The 26,034-nt window shown below is 41.2% G+C and overlaps 1 protein-coding gene across 1 annotated transcript in view; it reads left to right on the top strand.

The window, feature by feature from the left end:
* Positions 1–1,455: 1,455 nt before the first annotated feature.
* The window catches only part of ABCA12 (ATP binding cassette subfamily A member 12), a 144,452-nt gene continuing 119,873 nt past the window's right edge, over positions 1,456–26,034 (top strand). Inside the window, 4 exon segments of the mRNA XM_042457768.1 lie at positions 1,456–1,524; positions 9,781–9,874; positions 22,919–22,929; positions 22,931–23,070. Coding sequence (XP_042313702.1) covers positions 1,456–1,524; positions 9,781–9,874; positions 22,919–22,929; positions 22,931–23,070 — 314 coding nt within the window.

Below are 26,034 nucleotides of genomic sequence, written 5' to 3'. Positions count from 1 at the left end.
CCAAAGTGGTTTATGTACTAGTAATGTCCTGGGTAGACTACCTGCAAGGTGTGCTGTGCAGGACATCCCTTAGAGATAACGTGGAGATTGCAGCTAGTGCGATATGCAACAGCTAGGCTGCTGAAAGAGATGACATAGCAACCATGTAGTAGTTCTAAGGGAATTGCAATTGCTGTCAATATACTTTCAGTGCAGGTTTATCTCGAGCTGGTAATGATATTCACAGCCCTAAATGCCTTGGGAGCTTGTCAACTGAAGGAATACATTTCCTTATATACACCTGCCTGAACTCTGAAGTCCTCCTTTGCATCCCACCAGTGGGAACAACATGATATAGGTTGAGTCTCCCTTTGCTGGAATTCCGAAACCCGAAATACAAAATTGTCCATATGGATGGCTACGATAGGGGCATTTTTGCTTTCTGATGGTTCAGTGTACACAAACTTTGTTTCATGCACAAAATTATTAAAAATATTACATATAAAATTATCTTCAAACTATGTGTATAAGGTATATATGAAACATACATGAATTTCATGCTTAGACTTTGATCCCATTTTCAAGATATCTCGTGTGTATGTATGTGTGTGTATATATATGATATGGAATATGCATTCCAACATCTGAAAAAATCTGAAATCTGATACTTCTTGTCTCATTTTGAATAAGAGAGACTCAGCCTGTAGTAATGTTGAATCATTTTACCCTGTCTTTAACCCTTGAAACCTACATAGGTTAACAGTGTTTTTTGGAGTTGTTGATATCCATCCCAAGATCTTTTTCTCTAGGAATACTTAGAAATATTTAAATAAAGAAATATCCCCACTAGTATCTGTTCACACATTGCTCTAAAATGGGTAGGGAGGCTAACGTGTTTAATGAAAGCATTGCCATTCATTCCACTGCTGCTAAATGGCTAATATAAAATGCCTGTTGTTGCCTTACATCAGCTCCAGAAACCATGTATAAAAGCAGGGGAGACAAATAAAAGTGGCCCCACTGGCTTAGCAAGGAAGCTCCTGGCTCATTTTTTTCATGACACTTCTACTGCAGGCTATATGTGTAGGTGGTAGGGAGTTCCTACTTGGGAAAAAGGTGTGTGTCTTCTATTTCAAACAAAGCATCTTTTTGGAATGCTATCCATTCTATCACAAAGGGACTGAGGAAAGCAGGGAGAGCATATTATAATTAGAACAAGTCAGTACTCTTCTTGCTTCTCTGCCTTTAGAGGAGCAGCCTGTTTCATTTGCTGGGAGCTATTATAGTGAGAAGGGCAACAGTGTATACAGAGCAGAGCAGGTTGATGAGCTAACTACCTGAAAACTATGCTGTGTGGAGAAAGCTCATACACAAAGCATTCCAAGCCTTGGTGGGTCACGGCTTAAGTTTTTTGGCAACTTGAGGCCGGGGAGAGAAAAGACGTAGCTTGTTTGCGTCTCCCAAGGTCTTCCAAGGATGGGTTCCCTCTTCCAGCACCTGCGAGTGTTGCTGTGGAAGAACTGGCTGAGTGTCAAAAGGCAACCAGTAAGTATAAGAATTCATTTGAATGCATGTTAGTCTGGAAAGTCAATGTGCAAAGGGATCTTGTTGCACTTTTGAGACTAAGTGAAAGAAAGAAGCATCTGAGGAAGGAGACGCAAGTCTATGACAAGCTCACGCTACCAGTTTCTTTATTTCAATCAGTCTCAAAGGTGCTACAAGATGCCTTTGCATAATTGATTTGAAATGAGAGAAATCCTTAGATCTTTTGGAATCTAGGGTGTGATTTTTTAAAAATAACCTGGGTTATGTATGGGTGTGCATGCACATGTGTGTGTTGGAGATGGAAGCAGTATCTGCCTGAGGAAGCCCAAGAATATGGTGATATTTGTGATCATGACCAAAGCTCAAAGATATATTGTCTTAACTCTGAAGCTCTTACCAGACTTGCTGAAATTAGTGTTATTCTACTTAACTGGGATATGAACCTTTTGTTGTCTTATTTAATTGTGATATTAGACAAATGATCAACCCAGAAGTGGTTATAGTGATTGGTACAACAGACAACAGTTGGAGGAACAGTGGTGTTGACCATTAAACAAAATTCAAAATCCATATTGGTGATAGTTTTCAAAGATCCATAGCTTCTTTATCAGGTAGAGAGGGTAGAAAAATCATATTGGATGGGAAACAAAAGTGACAACAAAAGTCATAAAAGCCATCAGATCTGTATGTTTGGTTCTGCATGCTATACAGAGTGTTTTCATGCAGGCATAAAGCTGTATCTCCATCTCTTAGTTAGCCCAGAGGTTCAAAGATTTGTTATTAGCTGCCTTCAAGGCAACTTTGACTTATGGCAACCACATGAATGAGAAACCTCCAAGTTACCCTATCTTTAGCAGCATGCTCAGGTCTGGTAGACTCATGGCTGTGTCTTCCCTGGTTGCGCCTATCCATCTAGAGTGCAATCTTCTCCTCTTCCCTATTGCCCTCCACCTTACCAATCATTATCCTCTTTTCTAATGAGATCTGTCTAGTGAGTTTCTTTTCAAACCTATATAGATGCAATCTCAGTTAATTGGAATTAAAGCTTGTCAGTTCAATAACTTTTACATCTCTTTCATTTCTCCATTTATATCACTTCCAAGGTATCTGGTAGACTTGCCAAATATCAATGTGAGAATAGCTTTTACTTAGGCAAGATTGTTTTCCCTTGGGCAGATCGGATTGGTCACCTGAAAGGGACAACTAAGACAGATACTTGTGAACCTTTATTGATCAAAAGCATCACACATTTGCTTTTGGATTGTTCTAACTATGAGGATATTAGAGATACATATTAGCTAATTTACCATAAAGATATCGCTTTCTTGCTCATTGTAGCTTTTCTGGGTTCGCTAAACTAATGTCTGAGGTGAATGGATGACCTTGTCTTATGGAGAAAGGCTGGTTGGCTACCTACCCCAGGCTGCTTTGATTTTCATCCTGTGAACGCTTCTCTTTATCTAAAATTGGAGTGCTGTATCTCTTTTTTACTGTGTCCAATTATGGTTGTGTATTGGTTCACAAAACAGTAAAAGAGTTCCCAAACACAGTTCCATCTCCAGAGGCTAAAGAAAATGTTCTTTCTCCTTTTAACTTTTCCTTTGACTTGTTTTTCATCAGTGCAGCTGCTTAAGATATCCCCAAGTTCAAATGTTGCTGTGGGAGCAGTGTTTACGTCAGGGAGTATTTTAGCTTTGCAGTGCTTTAGACTGAAAGAAAATCCCCAAAGGGAAGGAGTGACACAGTGGGACAGGTGTGAGAAGCAGCAGCCAGGTGAAGATGCTAGGATTTTTTTGGGGGGGGAGGGCATTTAGTGTTCCTTTTGCTCTCCTTTCCCCTAGGAGTCTGTTGTCTTTTTGAACAAGAATATCCTCCTACATGCATCTATATTTGAAAAACAAGTCCATCTGAGCTGATCTTTGGGCCTTTTTATCATGAGAACAGCTGTTGAGCTTTTCCTCCTGCTATGAATGCAGGTAGGTGGTTATTCTTGATGAGGCACAGAGAGAGAGAGAGAGAGAATATTGCAAGTGAGCATTCTGCCGAGTGTGGGTTTATCATTCCCAATCCCATTACAAAACCACCTGATGCAAGAGCTGCTTTAAGCTGCATGTGAAACCACCCAGTGACTCAGGGATGGAAAGTGCTAGTACTTTCTGGAAACATTGATAGGTACTCTCAAAGAGTACTCATGGAACCTGAAAGTCCTGCCCTTTCCCCCTCCAGACTTCTTACACTGAACAGGGCTAGCTTGTTCAGCTGAACGTGGTTACAGTCCTTCCAGAGCTCAAGAACCTTGATCAGGTTCAGGGAGGACAGTTAACTATAACTTTCTTTTAGGCCTTGGGTTGGCAGAGTGTGGACCTGGGGCTACACGTACCTCCCCAACTGTATTGCAGCCCTCAGTCCCTCTGGACTCCCCTTACTGCCCTGTTTCTGTTTGGTATGTGTATTTATTTAGCGTATTTACACTGTGCCCTCCAGCTACAAAGGCTCACAGAGTGGCTTACAGATTGCCAATTTGACAGTTCCCTATCATCATGCTTACAGTCTAAAAAGACAAGACAGCAAAGGAGAAGGGCATGGCAGTGGGGAAGGAGATTAAGTCCAGCAGATACTGCCAGTTCTTCTCTCCCTTCAAGGCCAGGGTGGTGGCAGTTGGGCTGGAGGGAGGGCCTTTCATCTGCCTCCAGGTCTAGCCATGGCGGAGCCCTGCCTGCCTCTCCTTCTCTCCCTAGAAGACCAGGGTGGTAGTGGAGGAAGGATTTCTCCTCTGCTTCTGGAGCTAGGCACAGTGGAGCTGTGTCTGCCTCTTCTCTCCCTACAAGGCCAGGGTGGTGGCACTTAAGATGGAGAGAGGGCCTTTCCTCTGCTGCTGTGACTAGGTGTGGTGGATGGATTGTGTCTTCTGGAACTGGTCTGTGGAAAGTATTTTGCAACAGCAGTAACAGCCAAGTGCAACTGTTCCACTGGTAGTAAGGGACTGGAGGTCCAAACAGACAAGCCAAAATAAAGCTGCTTCAGGTCACTTTGGAGGTATGCTGTTTAAATGACACATGCATCTTAAGAGGCCAGTAGCTGCACCAAAGCTGTGCTCCAGTCCTTAGGACTGGAGTGTGGCTTTGGCACAGCTTCCGACTGCTTAGGACACATGCATAATTTAAACAGCATACCTCCAAAGTGACCCTAAGCAGCTTTACTTTGGCCTGTCTGTTCCGGCCCAAAGTAAACAAGAAGTGACTTTTACTCACTTCCTGTTGTTATGAAAGGCATCTCCTGGGTCTAAAAATTGGGTGGAAATTCCCCGATGACTCCTAGAAGGACCATTTATATATACACACACACACACAATTGACAGATGGTGGGAGGGTGTATGTGCGCTAATGTGGCTCCCTAGCTTTTCACAGTTGTTCTGCTGTGGCAAGATGAGTCAGAGCCTAAATGATGAGTTGGAGGCTCCTTCTTTAAATTGGAGCTCTGTCCACAGTTTTTGGTGGAGACTGGCAAGGCCAGTACTGTATTTGCCACTGTACCCTCAGCTAGAGGGATAGTCCAGTTGTGCTGTTATAGCATCCAAAAGTAATAGTGTACAGTAAAAAAAAAACCTGTCAGAGGGCTCTGGTGCCACAACAAAAGTACAGATCTCAGGATCCCATAGCACTGAGCCATGGTATTTAAAGCTATGTCAAACTGTATTATTTCTGCAGTGCATATTAGACAAGTGAATCCTATGAGCTGTCTCAGGAGTTGCATATATTTCAGGGATAGGGCTTAGCATGTTGGATAGTTCATCTAAAACTGAGACTAAATCTTGAGCTGTATTAGCACCTGCAGAAATAAGCCAGTCTGACTTGTCAGGGGTCTATCCTACAGAATCTTGGGATTTGTAGTTTGTTGTGGCACCAACGCTCTCTGACAGAGAGCTCTAAATGTCTCACAAAACTACAATTCCAAGAATTCCATGGCACTGAGCCATGGCAGTTAAAGTGGTGTCAAACTGGATTATTTATGCAGTGTGGATGGAACACTAGAATGGATTCATGGTCATCCCACTGGCATGACAACACCAATTGCCACTGAGAGTAAATGACATGTGCATAAGTGAAATATGCATAGGTGAGTGTTATATTTCGTATACTTGAAAACATAATTAAAATATTCAAAAAGAAAGGAATATGCACCTGCACCTAGTCTTTAATTATCTATCTCCTTTTTTATTTTCATGAATATCTGGAAGTGAAAGCAGAGGAGGCACCTATTATATTCAGAAGCATGTCAGGCTGTGTAGAATTTAAATTTACAAACTAATAAATTCAAGAATTGCTTTAAAAGACAAACGCCAAACTTCCAGCCACCCCTGCCCAGTAATAGAGCACAGTAATAAAACTGAAACGTCTGAGTTCACGAGGCTCATTTCACATTTAAATGCACAATTTAATTAGGAAATATTATTGCTTTATCATGACAAGAATGGGTGCCTCTGTTCAACAGCTGCTCCAACCCCTTCCATTTAAAACAAATCTTTAAATAGTTTTAATTTTAAAGATTGTGTGATTGCTTTTTAAAATAGCTTTTATATATATTTACTGAACTTTTGGAATGTTTTCAATCTGTTCCTGTTTTAGTATCCTGTAGTCTACCTTTGAGGAAAGGGCAGGATATAAATGAATAAAATAATGTTAAGGATAGTTGTTATAGTAGTGTTAGCAGGTGCGAGGGAGAACAGAGATATCAGTCCCACCACCTCAACCCCGAATTGAACGTAGACTACGGGTAGGATCCAGAATCTGTGTGGAAAGATTTATTATCTTTGTCCAAATAGCTTCCTTTCCCTTCCAGAATAGATTAGCCTTGCCACCTGTTTTTGGAGCAAACGAGAACAATTTTATTAGCTCTAACCAGTAGCAGCAGCAGCAGAAGCAGGAATATAATAATAATAATAATAATAATAATAATAATAATAATAGTGTAGTACAATAATACTACAGTATAAGTATTTTTCTTACAGACACTGCATCTGGTTCTTTTTCAAAGGCACTGCTTAAAAACTACTTAAAATGGGGGCATCTTATTTGTCCCCCTGGCACAGTGACAGTCCCTTAAATATTTGCCTAGTACACCAGCCGTTGAAGTGGACAAACTATCACTGAAGGCTGACGTATTGCTTGTGCCTTCCAGTTATAAACTAAACAAATGTCAGAGACAGAGTAGATAAAACCAGTTTGCATTGCTTCTTGGTCCTTTGACACTCCACCCCTAACTACCACCTTCTTCCACTGTTGCACTTTTTGATCCCTATAGATTGGTAAAGTACTTGGAATTCTTTGTAGAAAGGTACTTTACCACACTACAGTTCCAAGACTCCATAGGATGGAGCTATGACAGGCAATGTGGTATGAGTCTGTATAGGTTAGGTATGCTATAACTATTCTGTTAAGAAAATAATCTCTTCAGAACTAGCTCATTGGAAGATGCAACAGGTTCTGCACTTGTTTTCGCTACTCCTCTCCACTAGAGATATGATGGCTTAGGACTTTATCACCCAGGGAAAAGCGGGGAAAAGCAGGGATTTAAATTCTCATTATCCTGTGAAAGTCACACAATCACTCTGAAGATTTGCACACAGAAATCCCATGAATGATTTGTTGCAGGTTATTACCTGGTTATTTCTGGGATAAAATGAGTACCCAGACTGTTGGGGGCAAATTAGCTTACTTGCTAATTAGCTTACTTGCTGTTCACCGCTATGATCTTTGGAATAGCGGTATATAAATAAAACAAATTACTGTAATTATTATAAGTACTCTTTAATTGCAATGTGTGTGAAAATCTTCCTGCGATTGCACAACTTTCCCAGGATGACAGTGTAAATTTCCAATTTCCCCCCTGATTTCCTCTCCTTGTGATAAACTCCTTAGACTAATGATTTCCAAAGTCCGAGTATGCTCCCCACCAAGGGGGCAGTGGAAACATCCAGGGAGGTGATGAGGGGCAAAGGGGGCAGCAAGGGGGCCCTTCAGTCAAAGTATTGGTGTGGAAGAAAGGCAAAAGCCTTTAGGACCATGGGGGGGGGGGAGGGCTGCATGAGACTCCTTTTCAAGGTCTGTTACAACACAGCCATGCTGATCATTTTGTGTGGTGGCATCTCCCATTCTTCACTTCCCCACACAAGATCATTCCTTTAGCTACATCTTTCATTGCTTAAGCTTTGTGATCTTTGCTCAGACTTGGCTGGCAGGTTGGAACTGCTCTGCTTCTCTTGTTTTATTTCATCAGGCTGAGAGAAGAGGTAGCAGAAGAAACAGTGTTTGTGTATGTGTGTGTATGTGGGGACACTTGACGCTGTGTGGGGACAACATGTCTCTGATGAAGGAGAGGGAGGAGTATCTAGGCTTGATTCTCGGAATTGGTCATTCACCTTGGAGCAGCGTCTGTAGTTAAAATCTCTCCTTTCCCCTTCTGCGCCAGTCTCCAATCTAGAGTGTGTGGTCTCTGTAAACCCCCTACAAACACACTGGCTGAATCCATCTGTGCTCCAACAAAGAAGGATTGAGAGTCCTTCCTCACCAGACCAAAGGTTCTCCCTTTGCACCTGGTCACCTTGAGAGCATCAACTGAGAAGCAACCAATAGACCTCTTGACTGCACTGTCCTTTGCTGGATGGCTGGCATGGCTGAGAGTTTTCTTGGTTGTTGGTCAGCCAGCTGCTTGGTTGCTGCTCCAAGGGTGACCAGCTGCAAAGGGAGCAGTGAGGTTGTTCTGAATTTGTAGTAGATCAGTAGACCTAACATCAAGAAATATCTGGGAGTGGGGCACCACTATGATTGTAGCCCAAGAGGAAAGGGGTGGTAGCCAGAAAACGTTTGTTGACCACTAGTTTAGACAGAAAAGATTAGGAACTTTAGTTTTCCTTGCCTGTTTATTTGCTTCTCCTATCAGCAACTTATGCCAAAGAATTATAAGCAGATTCCGTTATCTGGTTCAGACAAGGTTAATTAAGTGACTGCCTTCTGTCATAACCCATGATGAGGTCTTTCCATTTTGTTTTTTCACAGCCTGCCTCAGGATGCATCTACAGTATAGAAATAATGCAGTTTGACCCTGCTTTAAGTGCTGTAGCTCTGGTCCTATGGAAATTACGGGACTTCTAGTTTTACAACGTCTTTAGCCTTATCTGTTAAAATGTATTGGTGCCTCACAAAACTGCATTATTTTTTCAGTGTAGATGCACTCTCGCTCTCTTCTCTCATGAATGAAGACATGTCCTAAGATATTTGCCTGCCATCACAGCTCATAGTGTAGATTGGAGAGGATCAGGATGTCCTGTCCTAGGAATGTATTGCTTTAATAAATACTTCTCCTGTTGAGAACTCTAAATTTATTTTCTACCTGCATTTTATTTATTTTTTTTTAAAATTCATCCTCCTAGGATAGGAACTTCTGCTGTTGTTGGAGTAAACTCTCTAGCAGGTCTTCCTTTCCTGTTAGAATCTCTCTCCATTCATTCCCTCTAATGCTCCTATGTACACTTACTTGGAAGTAAGCACTAGTAAGCACACACATGATTTCACTATTAGTTACTTTAATTAGCAGTGCCTTTGTGCACTGTAGTTTATTTGAGAAACTTCTATGAAAGATTAGTTTACATGACCCTGGAATAAATTTTCACAGGAAGTCACTATACGCCACATTGGAGTGTTGTCCCATCTACCTCAGTAACATCTATGCTGAGAATCAGCAACCTTCCACAGTTCACAGAGCAGTCTTTCCTAGAATCCCAGGCATACTTGGACTTGCAGAGATGCAGCAACAAATTAAAATATTTTCTAGTCATCAGTACTATCCAAAATTGAACACTGTTGAAATAGTGGAATCTATTGCAGTTGGAAAGAGAGACATCTTGAGTTCTCAGTGCAGCCCCCCACCACAGGTATCCCAACATTTGTTCAGGAGGGCTGCAAACCTATTCGGTGCTGGGTTTTTTTTTGGGGGGGGGGTCACATAGGACTGCATGGAGAAGAGATGGATGGATATTCCATTGTATTGGTATTACACTGTGAGTCCAGCATTGAATCTGGGCCATTGTTTGTTGCATCAGGTATCAGCAGAAGATCCAAATGTTCTGGTTACATGGATATGTTTCTTGCTACAGAAATGAAAACTAACATCCAACAGAGTTCTTGTGTTATTGCTTAAACATTTTAACAAATAGCCCAAAAACTAAACAGTTATTTGCTCTCTGTTCTTCTCTTTCAGTTATGGTCATTCACACTGATATCATGGCCTGTGTTTTCATTCATCCTTCTGGCCATCATAAGAGTCAGATTCCCTCCAGAGCCTCAGCCAAGCTGTAAGTCATTTTTCATTCCTACTATAAATACCCTAAAGGCACTAGATCCTGTCTGATCTTGAAAGTTAAGCAGAGTCGTCAACCCTGGCTAATACTTGGATGGGAGACCATCAATGAATGCTAGGTTCTGTAGGCTGCATTTGAGAGAAAGGAACTGGGAAAACCACCTCTGAGTATTCCTTGCCTAAGGCCCCATGCAGACCGCCAAAATAAAGCTGTGCCAAAGCTGCACTTCAGTCTGAGGACGCATGCATCATTTAAACAGCATACCTCCAAAGTGATCCAAAGCAGCTTTATTTTGGCCTGTCTGTATGGGGCCTAAGAAAGCCCTATTAAATTAATGGGGGTCACTATTAAATACCATTGATAGACAACTTGAAGACATATGTATACATGCATAAAGATGCATGTGGGATATACCTCATTACAGAGAAAGGCACTGATGCTCTTCAGTCCTAGAAATTAGTTCTTCACACTTCCCAGTGATTTTTATAAATGTTACAATCTGGTTCCATTCACAACTTGTCTTCAGCAGTCATTAATACAGTTGTCACCAAACTGCATGCCACTGGGTGTGCCTATGAAGGTTGTCAGAGGTCCTTGTGTGTACAGGTATATTTTCAGATAACAAAGTAGATGTGTTTCTTTAACAGACAATTTGGGAGCAGGTGTAGATATAATATGGAACAGGGATAGGTTCCTGTACCACCAAAAAAGAATAATATGTCTTAGCGACCCCCCCCCCAACTAACAATATGTACATGTGAAAACAACCAGATCAGGTAATCCTTGCATAAGTAAGAGGGAAAAACATTTTTTGTTTTTGAGAGACCACTTAAAAGCTTCTTCCAAAATGCATCCAGAGATGACTTTTTCTTTTACCAGCCTCCGTTTTTCTTACGATTTCAGTTTTGCTGGCCAGACATACAGATCTGTGCCTTTAAAAAAACATACTGGGGGCAAGCTGGTGAGCAGGCTCATCTGATCTCCCCTTTTCTCTCTGTTTTGTTATTTACGAATGCTTAGTAAGGATTCTGGGGGCAGCTACTGTTTACCTTGCCTGTTGTGGGCAGGCACACACAACTCCAGTAGGATCTGCTAGAGTAGAATACTATACTTCCCAACTCAAGCTTTATTGCATTGTTTGCTGCAGATTGGGTAGAACATGAAAAACTATGGATCTCTAAAAAAAATGGGTGTGTCACCACATTTTCTTATTCTACTTTGTAACCTATACTCAGGACAAGAAGGCAGTGTCAGGACAAAATATGGAGAAGTAATGATTGTAAATTAGCAAGGGAGTCAGACAAGGCTGCATTTTATCAACCTATCTGTTTCATTTGTATGCTGAATGTATTATATGGAAAGCTGGATTAGACTTAGAGGAAGGAAACATGAAATCTGGAGAAAGGAATATCAACCATTTAAGATATATAGATAACACAGATGATATACTACTAGCAGAAAAAGATATGACTTGGAACAGCTGCATACTGAACAAAGTTGAGGAACAAAGTGAAAAGGCAGGCTTACAGTTAAACATTATAAATAATAATTAGTGACCATGGCTGATTTGTTGTTGTGTACTTTCAAGTTATTTCTCACTTATGGTGACCTTAAGGCAAACCTATCACGGGATTTTCTTGACATGATTTGTCTGGAGGGTGGGGTTGCCATTGTTGTCCTTTGAGGCTGAGAGTGTGTGACTTTGCCAAGGTCATTAAAAAGGTTTGCATGTCTCAGTGGGATTCAAACCCTGGTCTCCCAGTGTTCCAGTCCAACACTCATGCCTCTACATGACACTGTCTTTGCATAACTTGATTTGCATAACTTTGAAGTGGATGATGCTGACACTGAAATGACTAATGGTTTTCTATACCTTGGCTTTGGCATAAATTAAAATGGAGGCTATTGTCAAGAAATGAGGAAACCTGGAAGGGCAGCTATGAAGGAACTAGACAAGATTCTCAAGTGTAGAGATATATACTTAAATATCAAAGAGAGAATCAGGTCATAGTATTTCCAGTTTCAATGTATGGTTGTAAAAGCTGGACAGTGGAGAGAGGTGAGAGGAAAGAAATCAATGTGTTTTCAATGTGCTTTTTGAGTAGAGCTTTATGGATACCATGCACTCCCCTGAAGGACAAATAAATAGGTCTTGGAGCAAATCATTGGAGCTGAACTTTCCCTAGAAGCCAATGATTCTTTAGAATAGCTGGCAATGTTCAGCAAAGTGGAAGACCACATTACAGCAGGATTCACTCAGGCAAGAGAGCCACAGTCCTGACTTTGCGAGACTTGAGTGGGGCTGATAACAAGTGAGTGTCTTGGATATAGTCACTGTAAGTCGAAATTAACAACAACAAAACCTGCCAACATGCTGCTGCAACACATCACTAAAACTCTGTGTTTCTTCCTTCACCATCCTGCCAATGCTGTTAAAAATATTGAGCTAGATAGAAGAGAGGTAAAAGGGGGTTGGGCAGGCATTAAAATGAATGATTGAATGAATGAATGAATGAATGAATGAATGAAATATTTATTTATATCCTGCCTCTTCCGTTTTGGGAATCGAGGTGGGTAACAACATGATTATATAGTATATAAAGATCAAACATTAAAACCCACAAAAATCCTGCCTAACCCTCCCACCCAAATTTAAAATTACATAGTGGGACACAGTTAAAATATATAACAACACATCACAATTATTGCACAATTAGCAATAAAAGAGGTGGTGGAAAAGGTTCAATCAGTTCTGGGCAATTTTCAGTCTGGGTAGGCCTGCCAGAAGAGCCTCCAGCGAGGATAATTGGCAAATTTCTTCCAGCAGGTCGTTCCAAATTTTTGGGACGGCAGCCGAGAAAAATCTCCAGGAGGTCGCCGCCAGTCTGGTCTTTCTTATTTGTAAGAGGTTTTTCCTGGAGGACCAGAGTGTATGGGGAGGAATATATGGGAGGAGGCGTTCCTTCAAGTAGACTGGACCCAAGCCATGTAGGGCTTTATAGATAGTAACCAACACCATGTACTGTGCCCGGAAGCTAATAGGTGGCCAATGAAGTGACTTTAAAATGGGTGTAATTCGGTCGAATCTGGATTTTCTGGCGACCAGTCTTGCTGCCATGTTTTGTATCAATTGAAGCTTCCGGACGTGGCACGGGGGTTGCCCCATGTAGAGCGCATTGCAGAAGTCAAGATGAGAGGTTACTAGAGTATGTACAACCATTCCTAGGTCCTGCTGCTTCACGTAGGGACGCAACTGGCATATCAGCTGAAGCTGATAGCAGGCGCTCCTGGCTGTCGTGTCAATCTGAGAGGACAAATGAAGCAACGAATCCAGGATCATCCCCAAGCTGCTGGCGCAGTCCTTTAGGGGAAGTGCGACCCCATCTAGGACTGGTGAACTTATCTCCATACCCAGATTGGGGTTACCTATCACGGGTACCTCTGTTTTATTTGGATTCATCTTAAGTCTATTTTCCCTCATTCAATCCAATTACTGACCTCAGGTCTGCTGTTCTTGTTTGGTTTTTGTCCTCTGTGCTATGTTGGGGTTTGTTATCTGACCTTAGTCAACAGTGTTGAATTCCGAGGCCTGAGTTCTGAGTGATAAGGGTGTAGGTTCTTCAGCTCCTTAAAAATTGCAGGATTTATTGTTCTACAGTTCCTTGCCTGTCCAGGATTGCTACTATGCTGCAGAAATAATGCAGTTTCACACTGCTTTAACAGTCATGGCTCCATCCAATGGAATCCTAGGATTTGTATTTTGTTGTGGCACTAGAGCCTAAATATCACACAAAATACAAACCCCAGAATTCCATAGCACTGAGCCATGGCAGTTAAAGCAGTGTCAAAGTGCATTCATTCTGCAGTGTAGATGCAGCCCAAGACTACAGCCTTCCCATATGGACCATAGAAAATCTGAGGTGGACCATATACACCCAGTCCATTCAACAAACCCATTTACATCATAGAATGGTATGCTACTACACACTCATTCCCTCCAACTGTCCTGATTTGGCAGGGACACGCCTGAGTATGTGTCTTTTTCCCCCCTCAGCTGCTTTTAAAAAATCCTATGGGCTCGACAGATGAGTTGCTCCATGACACACATCTTTGCCCAGCATTGTTGCTGCAGCCACCAAATGGCACGGCAACGATACACTGCCAAAAAGAAGCTGCCTAGAGTGGCTTCTTTTTTTGCAGTGCTGTAAACAGGAATGGTTGCCACCATGATGCAACTTCCTGCGAGCAATATCTGCTTGCTGCATGGTGCGTGCATCATCATAGTGGCCCCTATGTGGACAGGGTCAAGCCATGATGGTACCCCCGCCATGTGCTAGGCCTCAGGAGCGTGCAGATAGTCCTAGACCTGAATCAAGAAATTCCCAACCTTTCAGTAGAAACAGCATGTAAGGAAAGTCCACTTCTCAACAAGGTTGGAACACAGTCCAGTGTGACCTTTTTTTTTTTTTTATCAATGCAGAGTTAATATGTGTTGGTTTGGAAGTGTTGAAATGACAGCCATACACTCTGTATTTCTTTTTTTTTTAATTTTTGGATAACAGCTGTCTATATGAGAAATCAGAAATGCCCGAGAGCTAATCTGAATTCCCTATATTCAGAATCAAGTTGGTGGAACCTGTTTGCTGGAATGTTTATTAACAGTCTCTTCTTTTTTAAAATGCTTAAGGAGAGTAAATTGTTTCACAGGCTCATTTATAGGAGCAAGTAGGAGTGCTTGTAGCAGCATGAAACTTGCTGAACAAGATATCTCTCCTGCTAACATATTTTGCCAGGCTCTGTATGACAGTTTAAAAAAATAGGACAAGAGATGCCTTTTACTGAATCAACTTCAGTTGCTGAAAGATTTTAAAAATTTTCAAACTTCAGAGAAGAATTTTAATTAGGATAAATGGCAAATTTCTTGGATGATTCAGGGGGGGGGGAGGGAGAGAGAACAACAACTTAACACAGATGAATGTATATGCATTCCAAATGTTAACCAAGTGAGGAGATAAGAGAAGAGGCTGGTTTCCTTTCCAGTAGCCATTCATTTGCTTAAAAACCCACCTCCAACTACAGTCAGCCTTCTGTATCCATGGATTCTTTATCCGCAGATTCAATCATCCATGGCTTGAAAATATTTTTTTTAAAATACGTACATTCCTAAAAGCAAACCTCGATTTTGCCATTTTATATAAAGGATGCCATTTTATTATCCATTTTATTTAATGGGACTTGAGCATCCATGGATTTCTGTATCCATGGGGGCCCTGGAACCAAACCCCAGAGGATATCAAGCATCCACTGTACTTTGCTATTTCAAGAGATAAGATATGTATATTTGGTATTTTTTCCTTGGTATGAGATAGTAGTTGTGGAGGGCTGTTTTTTTTTTTTTTTAGCTGATGTAACATCGCCATAAGATACAATAGCTCCAGAAACACTAGCTTTTTGAAAAGCAGGAATTACTGCAATAGGAATGAATGGCAGCCATGGCAGCAATTGCCAGTAATGAAGCTGGAGCCCAGAAATTCAGAGGCCAGCAGTAAGAGGTTGTAGGGCAGCCAGTTTTTGTTCCAGTGGAAGATGACATTTTGAAATTGATTTGCACATTAGTCAGCTGTATGGTAGGGGCAGGAGGCTTGGTAAAATGAGTTTTGGAGAAAGTACACTCCATAGATATCATAGGAGGCAGACCTTTGGGCTCGAAGTTCAGATCATATCACAGCTTGGCTATTCTTTACAGCGTAGGCAAGGCTATGTTACCGCTATATTCTTTGACAATTATTAATATCACTTTTTATTTTATTCATACATATTTTTTATTATTGTATTAATAATAATGATGTCCCTGTTGTTGCATCCTCTCAGGCCAAGGAGAGTGACATTCAACATCAACATTAACTGGCTTTATTTTATGTACTCTGTGTTGCCACATAATTAGACCTATCTAGCTGTAAGCCAGGTACATATCTTAATTTTGTAAGTCTCTGGGCTAGATACTTAGCAACCACCAACATATTTAGAAGCCTTTTCCAACCCCAGTGAAACAACAGCCTTGTCAAGAATTTTAATTCTGCCTTATAAGCTAGACTCTATGCCAAATTATGCCTGGAGTCAAACTGCCTTCTATTTATAATTATCATTGTGATAGATGAAGATGTACTCCTAGAATATTATATAAGCAAGACATTCTAGAATAAGAACAAGGAGAGCACTCTCTGTCCATGGTGTGCTAGTACAGAGGCATTGCATTGAAGGTTTACAGTAGAATACAGAACAAAGAGATGTGAGAACTGTGCACCCATCAAAGCAGCAATCTATTCCATTTCAGACCACAGGCAGAAATCTCCGTCCAAATAAACTCAGACGAAAACCCTATACAAATATAACTACCATATGGTTCTAGCCTAGCCATCTAAAGTAAGACTAGAACATTGTTCCCTGACATGCTAGTTTTCCATGTGTGGTGAAGTTTTTGTATGGTGTCAGCTACAACCAAGTGAAACACACCTTTTTGGATTAAGATTTACAGGCTCAACAGGAATTAGGCTTTAGGCCTCATTCCCACTTACCTCTTGATTCGCTTCCTGCACCGTTTCCTGAAACCGGTTCAGCAAACAGCGTGGTTCCCACTATGTTTGCGCCGGTTTCAAGAATTGGAGCAGGAAGTAACAACTGTGGCTACCCCGCCATGTCTCCCTCTGTCCTTTCTGGCCTTGCCAGGAATGGAGGAGAGGCCAGGGTGGAAGGAGAGAGGCAGGCCGGGAGGATGGAGGACAGAGCATGGGGATATGGCCGCGAAAGCTGCTGCCAGTGGGAACCAAGGCAGATTCGAATCCAAGTTGATTCCACCTGGTTCTCACTTTGGCTGAATCAATTTATTTCCAAATAAATGGATTCAGCCCCCCAAAACCCCTATTTTACCAGCATCTTTTTGACACAGGTTAAATGGGTAAAAATGGGTAAAAACCATGCCACCCCCTTTCTGAATCGCTTCGAATTAAGTGAGAACCATTGTGGTTTAAACCAGATCGAGATCCGATTTGAAACATAGTGGGAACAACCCCTTAGATTCATAATAAAGGCAAGGGATTCAACTACATGTTTGAAGACAGTGATCTGTGATTTGTAGCACATGAGGAACTTGCAGTCTCAGTTCTGCCAGTTTTATTTCAAACCTTCATGGAAGCCTTGTCCTAGATTCAGAGATTTTGCTTCCCTTGCTATGTGCCATTCAGGAAATCCCTGTATGTAGAATAATGTAGAGATTTTGCAGGACTGTGCTCTTCCCCTCCAAGTAGAAGCACCTGACCTCCAGGGATGCATGAGAAACATTGTGCAGGAGGAAGAAAAGGGTGTGAGATATAGTGAGAGAAAATTACTAGTCTCAGCCTCTTCGTCAGCACTACCAATAAAGGTGAAGGAATTTTGAGCATGGCAGATAAGAATGGGAAGATGGCTGTGATAAGAAGTGGGAAAGACTAAACATGGAACCTGAACAAAAATATGTATATAATTAGGGAACTACTCAATACTGAATGAAAGATACTTTCTCTACAGTTTCTTATGCCACAATGATTTTGTTATTGCTTCAGATTCCACCAGACCCTTTTTAAGGGGCAAGCAACACACTGATGTCTCACAAAATTACATTTGGTTAAAATTAGGAAGATAATATTTGCTTTGCTGCTGATATCTTTTTTCTTTTGGCTTTTATTCAGTTGCAAGCTCCCAGTCAGAATAGACCCATGGAACCAGTGAAATGTACCTAAGTATGACTTAACTACTAATTCAGTAGTTTTATTCATACTGAGATTAGCAATTGGATTTAGGTAAGGGATAGAAACATGCAACCCTCCAGATACTGTGGAGCAGCTAAAAAACATTTATTTTCACGGACCACAAAGGAGTCCATAGCCATTTCATGCCATTGATGCCAAAGTGACTCAGCAGCAGCTGAATCGTCCTTGTTTGCCAATGCTGCTTTTTTTTTTTTTTGGACAAAAACCAAGAAATGACTATCTCTTGGTAGAGGCAAGGTTGAATGTTGGATATCTTGATTCTAGATTTGCTAAGTAGAACTGGGCAGACAGGTTATATTAAGGCGGGGCAACTGGTTATGTTTATGTCTGAGTAGGTGTGCAGCTATTTAAAAAACAAAATGAGGAGTCTAAGGGTCCTGGTCCATTTCCCATACCAGCACCATTTAAGGTACTGGTCTTAAACTACCCAGTCTTAATCAACAAGAGTACCCAACCTGGAGGAATACCATTCACTGCATGAAACTTCCTAACTGCAGCTAGCCCTTCCCAACATTTAAGCATTTGTGGGCGCCAAGCCCCATTGCCCCTAATGGCAGAGTGAAAACCGCACAACTTGAGATCCCGTGTTATTTTTCATCCTTGGGGGTAGTGGTGGTTCGGAATGGAATCCCTGGGGATACTAAGAGCCGACTGTATTAAGACATACACTTCCACATTTCACAGATGAAAACTGGGACACATGTGGATAATGAACATCAAAATGTGGTCAAGATGATAAAATGAAGCAGAACACCCGAGCTAGGAGAGACTGCAGAAGTTTGCTTTTGCCTGAGTCTACAGGGATGGACAAGATTCTGTCCTTTTCTTTCCCTCACTGAGTTAATTGAAACTACTTTTGCACTTTGAACTCAGTTGGCAGCAATGAAGTAAGCTGAGGACCCGTGGCATCACTTGGGATGCAGGGAGTGTGGTCTGCACTCAGTGACATCTCAGAAGTGACACCCAGAGGTTTATCGCATTGGGCCGAATTGGGGACGGAATGAAAGGGGCCGGGAATGAGTGTGGAATGAATAGGGGACACATTTTACCGCACACAGAAACATTCTTCAAGTCACTCCACCAACTAAAATCAAGCAGTTCATGGCAGGAAACTGTAGCATACTATCTATAGCAGGGTGGGCAGAGTATGGCCTTCTAGATTTGGTTGGGATGCAATTCCCCTTTGCCCCAGCCACATGCTACCAAGGGTAAGGAATGCAGGGAGCTGCAGCTCAACGTCTTCCAGAGGCATGAATTCTGCCACACTTGATCTATGGATGTTTGTCTCTCTTTTCTCATCATGGGTAGGTGAAATCTTTTGTGTTTCCCATAAATTAGAACAAAGTGTGTATTTTTTATTTTATTTTATAAAAAGGCAACAGTTCTGGCCTGACCTGTAGTCTCCACTTCAGAAACAATAATTTTTGTGCCCATAAGAGGGCACAGCAATGCCCACAGAGGGGAAATGACTGCAAGGGGAAATGGTTGATAATTCTCAGAGGTCACCTGAAACTTCAGGGTTTTAGATTCCTTTGACATCTCTAGGAAGAATGAAACCTTAGATTTTGTCACCTCCAATTTGGCAAGGACAATTCCTGATAAATCCTTTCTTTTCTCAGTTTTTTCCAGCTGGCTTTTCAAATGTCCCAGTTATAATTATTAATGTTTATTTATATAGTGCCATTTCTCTCTCTTCCCCCCACATTCCCCTTTGATTTTCTCAATGTACCTCAGATGCTGCAAGCTGAATTTAAAGTGGAAAAGTAGTTTGCACTCAATTAAGTTGGGAGGAGGATGTCTTTCCCAGTAGGCACAGGCAAAAGCAAACTGCTGCAGCTTCTCCTAGCTTGTGTGTTCTTCTTCATTAATAACTTCTGCCGTCTTGACCACACTCTGTATGTGACCCAGTTTTCTTCTGTGAAATGTTGGAGGGTCTGCAGAGATGGCCAAGTTGTAGCTCTTCATACTGTCCTCACCATTAGCTATTCTCTGACTATTTCTAAATATCTTTGGTTTTGACCTGAAAGTACTCAAATGATTTAAATTAATTGTGAATGGACTCAGGATTGTTTCTTTTTGACTGCTCACCCCCCAGTACCAAAGTGAGTACACCTAGAGGAAAAGTGGGATGCAGGTTTTGCATCTGTTCCCAAAGTCCTTCTGTACTTAAAATCATATGGCTGTACGAGGATCTATGTGGAACTGAGGCAGTGTCATGGTTAAAGATGTGGATGCAGATAGAGAATTAGTCAGAGTAGACCCATTTAAATTATTGAAACTTGAAGTTAGTCATAAGGTAAAGGTTGATGCTTTCACTATGCAGTTAATCATTCCTCTTAGCCAAGTGGTTGCAGTTATTAGCTGAGGATACTCAGTCGGTTGGATAACTACACACTTTCCTGTTCCTTTGGAAGTAAGACCCACTAGTGAGTATATCTAGTATACCTTCCAACGATTGGAATCCAACATTAGGCTACAAGTGTCCCTTTTCTAGACTATAATTCTTAGAATCTTTGGTCATCATAGCCACCTCTGATGGATTCTGTGAGCCATAATCTGAAAAGTAACTTTTCAGAGCTCTAAACATTTATACCAGAGAGCAAGCCCAACTGCACTCAGGAGGACATGTTGCTAAGTAAATGTGCATGATATTGACGAAAAGCTGGTAACGCTTATAGTTGCTTTTTGATGTGTATCCACATTGCATAGTTTAAAAAGTTTGACACCACTTTAACTGCTGTGACACTATCCTACAGAATATTGGGATTGGTAGTTTGGTGACATATTCAGTGTGGTTTGTCAGAGAACTCTGGTACTTCACCAAACTACCAATCCCAGGATTCTGTAGGATAGAGTCATGCCAGTTAAAGTGGTGTCAAACTGCCTTAATTCTGCAGTGTGGATGCACCCTTGCTCTCCATCCTTTGGTCTTCTGCTTGGGATTCAGAAGAGGGCTTTGCAATTCCCACCGCCAAATAAAAATTAGAAGAATACATTACTATGCCCAACAAATAAAAGAGAAAAAATAGCAACAATTTAGCAACAAAGATGGAATACAAAACTGCTTATAAAATAAAAATCTCCAACAGCAGGATAATAAAATATCTGAAGGAGCATTTTAAAAATGACAAAAATAACAATTCAGTTCCTAGCAAGGCTTTGTTGGCTCATTTTCCTATGGAATTTTAAGAGGATGTAGAAAATTGTTTTTATTTTGTCAAGTTTTTATTTTATTTTCCTTCAGATACATTGTTTTATTGTCCTGCTGTTGGTGATTTTTATTTTATAAGCAGTTTTGTATTCTATCCTTGGTGCCAAATTGTTGCTATTTTTTCCCTTTTATTTGTTAGACATAGCAATTGTATTCTTCTAATTTTTATCACATATGCTTTTGAGTTGGAAACTGCCTTGAGGGCCCATTTGGGGCTAGCAGGGTGGCTAGAAATGCATAAACAAAAATCCCATTAAACTTGTTTCTCACATACTATAAATACCAATCTACACCTCTATGGTTTCGTGTTGCTGTTGTATTTGATTGGGAAAACGTGAAAACATTATGAGTTTTGTAGCTTCTGTCTCTATATCAATTTGCAAACACTTGATGTCCTGCGCTAAGGGTGCACCAATGAATGGCACCATGCTTCCTCTCTCATTTCTTTTCCCCACTTTTTTTCTGGCTATTTTAACATGTAGTGTTACTTTATTACATCGGAAGTCTCTATTAAAACAGGAAGGCCATTGGGTAACAGGTGCCACTTTACTAGGCATCACTCATCATCTCTCAGTTGACTCCCTTTGCAAATTTCAACATACCTTGCTAAAACAGAGTTAACACACCTTATAGAAATCTTCTCATTTTATATTACTAGCACTGTGGGTGGGTCTCATGTGTTCAGTCTGGCTGTAATGTCTAGGCCAACATGTGCAAAGCACACTTAGTGGCCATGCTGACTTGGGATTCTGGTCATTGTAGTCCAAAATGTAGTGTTTTTCAGGCTCAACGGCAACAGACTTAGGTTTTCAAATGTCAGTCTTGTGGAACTATATATAAAATAGACATTGGGGTATGATTAAAAATGAAAAATGGGTATGCTGCTTGGTGCTATGTCTCTGTGTGTGGATGCTAAACTCATCCCCTCTGCTTGTCCCCAGTACCAAAGTGAACCCAGCTAGGGACTGGGATGGTGGGAGGAAAAGCAAAAATGGGAGCCAGGTTTTGAATACGTTCCCATACCCCTGCTGCATTTAATAAATAATAAAATAATAAAATTTTTATTTATATCCCGCCCTTCCCAAGATCAGGGCGGCTTACAACAAGGTTAAAAACAAAGGTGCCATAACAATATAAAAATACAATGACAGGCAGATTTAAATCCTACACTCATAGAATTGAGGCAGACCTTATGTTTAAAGAGGTACGGGTGGATAGATCTTATCAGAGTACTGTAGAACCATTTAAAGCAGTGGGACTTGAAGTTAGTCACAAGTTACATAAGTGCCATTGATTTCAGTGGGGTGTATCCTGATTTCACTATGACTTTCATTTGTGATGACTTTGGGTTCGTACATTTTCTATGTACATTTTCAGTTTATGCACCAGACCTGTAAGTCAGGAGAGGAAATCAAAGCAAGGGAAAAATGTTGCCACATTGGACTTACAAAAATGAGCAAAGCCAAAGCAAACAAAAATGAGCAAAGCCAAAGCAAACAAAATAAGGCTCTGGATGTGTAATTATTGATTTGTTGATTTATTTAATTTATATCCCACCTTTCTCCCAGCATAGGATCCAAGATGGTAGAAGGGTACCTTTCATTAAGGCAGGGCATGGATCATGTGTGGGGTTCCTAAGCATGTAGGCCCAGTTGGAACATTGCATGCATAAAAATTAAGGATGGGGGCAGAAGAAGAAATTTCACTTTTCTCCTTGATTTGTCCCTTTCTGCTGATTTCAATTCCAGACATGTTCATTTCTGCAAATTTCTACTCACGACATCTTAATTTCTATTTTTATAAGGCTTCTTTACTTCCCTTTCCTATTGGAATTCCCTCCCTCCCTCCCTCCCTTTCTTTTCAATTTGCTGCTGAAACTTCCCTCTTTCATCTCCAAATGCTTGCATTTCTTGTTGTGTTCCAAAACATTTAATAAGAGTATGAAGCCTGGCATTAGTTTTTCCACGTATTTCCATCCTCTCGGCTCTTCTAATATATGCCTTTTCAATTTATGCTTTTCAGGTTACCTTGCCCCCCCGGAACCTTCCAAGTGCAGGTTTTTTCCCATTTCTCCAAACTCTGCTGTGTAGTTCAGATGCCACCTGCAAAAGCACGCCATATACATCTGAGGATCTGCTACCCAAGCTAAATGATATCTCACCCCTAATAAGCAGGTAAGCCTTATTTCTGTGGGAGAGTGCCCAACGTCTTGCCAAAGGATAGAGCTTGTGAACACTGAACATGTTCCTGATTAAAAATGATGACTCTGAGACATGGCACTGGTCAAGTTTTTACTCATCTGATAGCTCTTATGTACAGGCGGATGCCTTCAGGCTACAGGCAAAGGCTCACATGATTTAATGTTGACCCATACTCTCTTGACACAGGTTAATACAATAATAGGAAGACTATTGGGCTAGAACCTTTCTTCTGAGAGTATACAATAGCAATGTACATTCCTGTCTCAGTTAGAAAAATCAAAAGAATCAAAGTGTGTCCACTTAGAATCATAGAGTTGGAAGAGACTGCAAGGGCCATGCAGTCCAACCCCTGCCATGCAGGAACTCTTAACCAAAGCATCCCCAACAGATGGCCATCCAGCCTCTGCTTAAAGACCTCCAAGGAAGGAGACTTTTCCTGAGAATCTGAACAACCTATTTTGGAAAGTTGACTCAAGACCTCCTTTTCTGCAGCTTTTATAGTTTATATTGTATTACATTAGCAGTTCTCAAATTGTGGGGTGCAACTCCTTGAGAAGGGGCACAAGACTTAGTGGCCCTGATCTCCCCTCTTCACAAACCTTGTTTTGCTAGGTGATAACCCGAACGGTAGAATGGGTGTTTGTAACTTATAACTAAAGGAGAAGGAGGGCTATTTCCTTATGTTAAAATATGAATATGCATAACAAAAATATGCACACTAAACACACCAAATATTTTTATACTTATTCCAACCATGAGAGGGGGGCTGTTAGTAGCAATTTCTTGGACATGTGCTACAGCTCTTGCAAAGTCTTTTTTTTTTTAATTATTAAACCTTTCCCATGGTTAAGTTGTTTGTGCTGCAGAAGACTCTGGGAGACCACTCTTCAAATCCCTACTCAGGCATGGAAACCAACTGAGTGACCTTGTGCAAGTCACAGTCCCTGAATCTTAGGGAACAGCAAACCGGCTCTGAATAAATGTTGCTAAGAAAACCCTAGGATAGGGTTGCCATAAGTTGGTCAGCTTGAAGACACATAACAACAACACTAGCAAATAGATGGCCGAAGCGATCCTTTGTTTGAAAGGCAACTGCCTCCTCCTTTTTTTCTTTTTAAAAAATCTTAGTGTTATGGTGCAAAAGTGCCATTTCGTGGATCCACTGATTCACCATATCTTTATAACTCTATGGGAATTTAAAAACTAAAAGCAATAGGAGATGAGAAGGAGACTTTTTTCCCAACATGTTTTGGAATGAAAAAGAAACTCATTTTTTGAGGGTGGGAATAAAATGTTGCAGATGGTTCCAGGAACTGACAGAAAATAATTTGGTCTTTTAAAAAAAGCACAATAACTATAGCAACAAACATTGCAATTGCCTAACAGATTTACCATGTTTGTCTTTCTTGAGTTTTGAGATACATTGATACTGCCCACTGAGAATCTTGTGATGCTGACTCTCAAATCTGCAACCCTGTCTAATCACACTGAATATGCAGAGTGAAGTCAATCAGATATAATTTTCCCATTCCCTAGGCAGTACTATCTATAGGTATTGTTGAAGCAATTGTCTTGGCTAAGGATCTTGAGAATTTCCTATAGTGTCTTGAAAAAGAAAAATGAGGAACTGTGGAAGAGATATGGGAGCTGAAACAACAAACAAACAAGCCAAACTATTTTTGTCAATCAGTGAATGAATGAACAGTTTTAAGTCATGCATATGATATGGCTAAAGGGTCCTCTCACTTTGTTATATTAATAATAATGCAGTTTTAACCTAAATCTAACTTGGGTTCTATACGAGAAAGAAACTTGTGGCAAACTGAAGACTGACAAATTTACACTGGCAGAGAAATATTTTGCTGCAATAGAGTAACATGCTGCAAAATCCAGTATTTATTTTTGCTATGTGTACTAACAAAATGGTTGCATGACTGGCTACCAAGGGCCACGACTGCATCAGTTCATCCTAGTTCTGCAGTCTGTGTTTCTCCACATGTGTGTGTGTATGTGCGATTCTTAGCTTCCAACATCAAAGTGTATTGATGTATCTGAAATGTGTCTTCCTATCCCTAATACCTTGGGGCAACTTGGACTAACAAATCTATGCATTCTTTCAGCTTTTGCGGGTGCCTTTCCACCGAAACACTGCAGGTTTATCACTCAGAGCTTGTTCCCACTAGGGGAAACCCCGCGTTCTGAATCGATTTCATTAGGCAGCGTGCCCATTAGGATTCGGTTTAAATCTAGAACAGTTCTAGACCAACCTGGAATCGTCCCCACTAGAAATCGAATCCAGAAGCGGGTTAAAATTTAAATCCGTGTTTTCCTCATTTAACGCGTGTTAAAAAAAACACTAGGGTCCTACCTAGTGTTTTTCCCTTGATTCGAGTTAGGAACCGGAGTATTTAGATGAGAACGATAGCATTTGAATCGGGCTAGAAGGATGGGAGGAGCTGACTGCGATGGGGGCTGTCATTGGGGGAGTTGCCCTTTCTGTCCCCATCCGTCGTGGCTGTCGCCATTTTTTCTTCCCTCACCCCTTTGTCCGCTGTGGTCTTTCAATAAGAGATAAGGATTATTTTTATTTTTTATTTTAATGGTTTACAGGCGCTTAATCTCTTCAGCGCTTTAAGCGCCTGAAGTCCCGGCTGCTCCAGCGCCTGCATCTGCAAAGGACTACAAGGCTTCTCCCGGTGGATTGCAACCTCCCCTCTGTGTGGGGAGAGCCCATTTCTAACGGAGGAGAGGCAGGAAGGGAAGGCTCCTCTCAAAGAGGCATTCCCTGCCCGCTTGGGCTCTGATCTCGCCCAGGCAGGGAAGGGAAGCCTCCTCGCGGGGAGGCATCTGACCCCGCCAGGGAAGGGAAGGCTCCTAACAATGGGGGGGGGGGATAGAGCCTTTCTCCCTCTCTTTCTCAAATGGAATCTGCCTTCT

This window comes from Sceloporus undulatus, chromosome 1 (assembly GCF_019175285.1).
Source record: "Sceloporus undulatus isolate JIND9_A2432 ecotype Alabama chromosome 1, SceUnd_v1.1, whole genome shotgun sequence".
Classification (NCBI taxonomy): Eukaryota; Metazoa; Chordata; class Lepidosauria; order Squamata; family Phrynosomatidae; genus Sceloporus; species Sceloporus undulatus.
The sequence above is the reverse complement of the archived record's forward strand: the minus strand, read 5'-3'. Positions and strand labels throughout refer to the sequence as shown.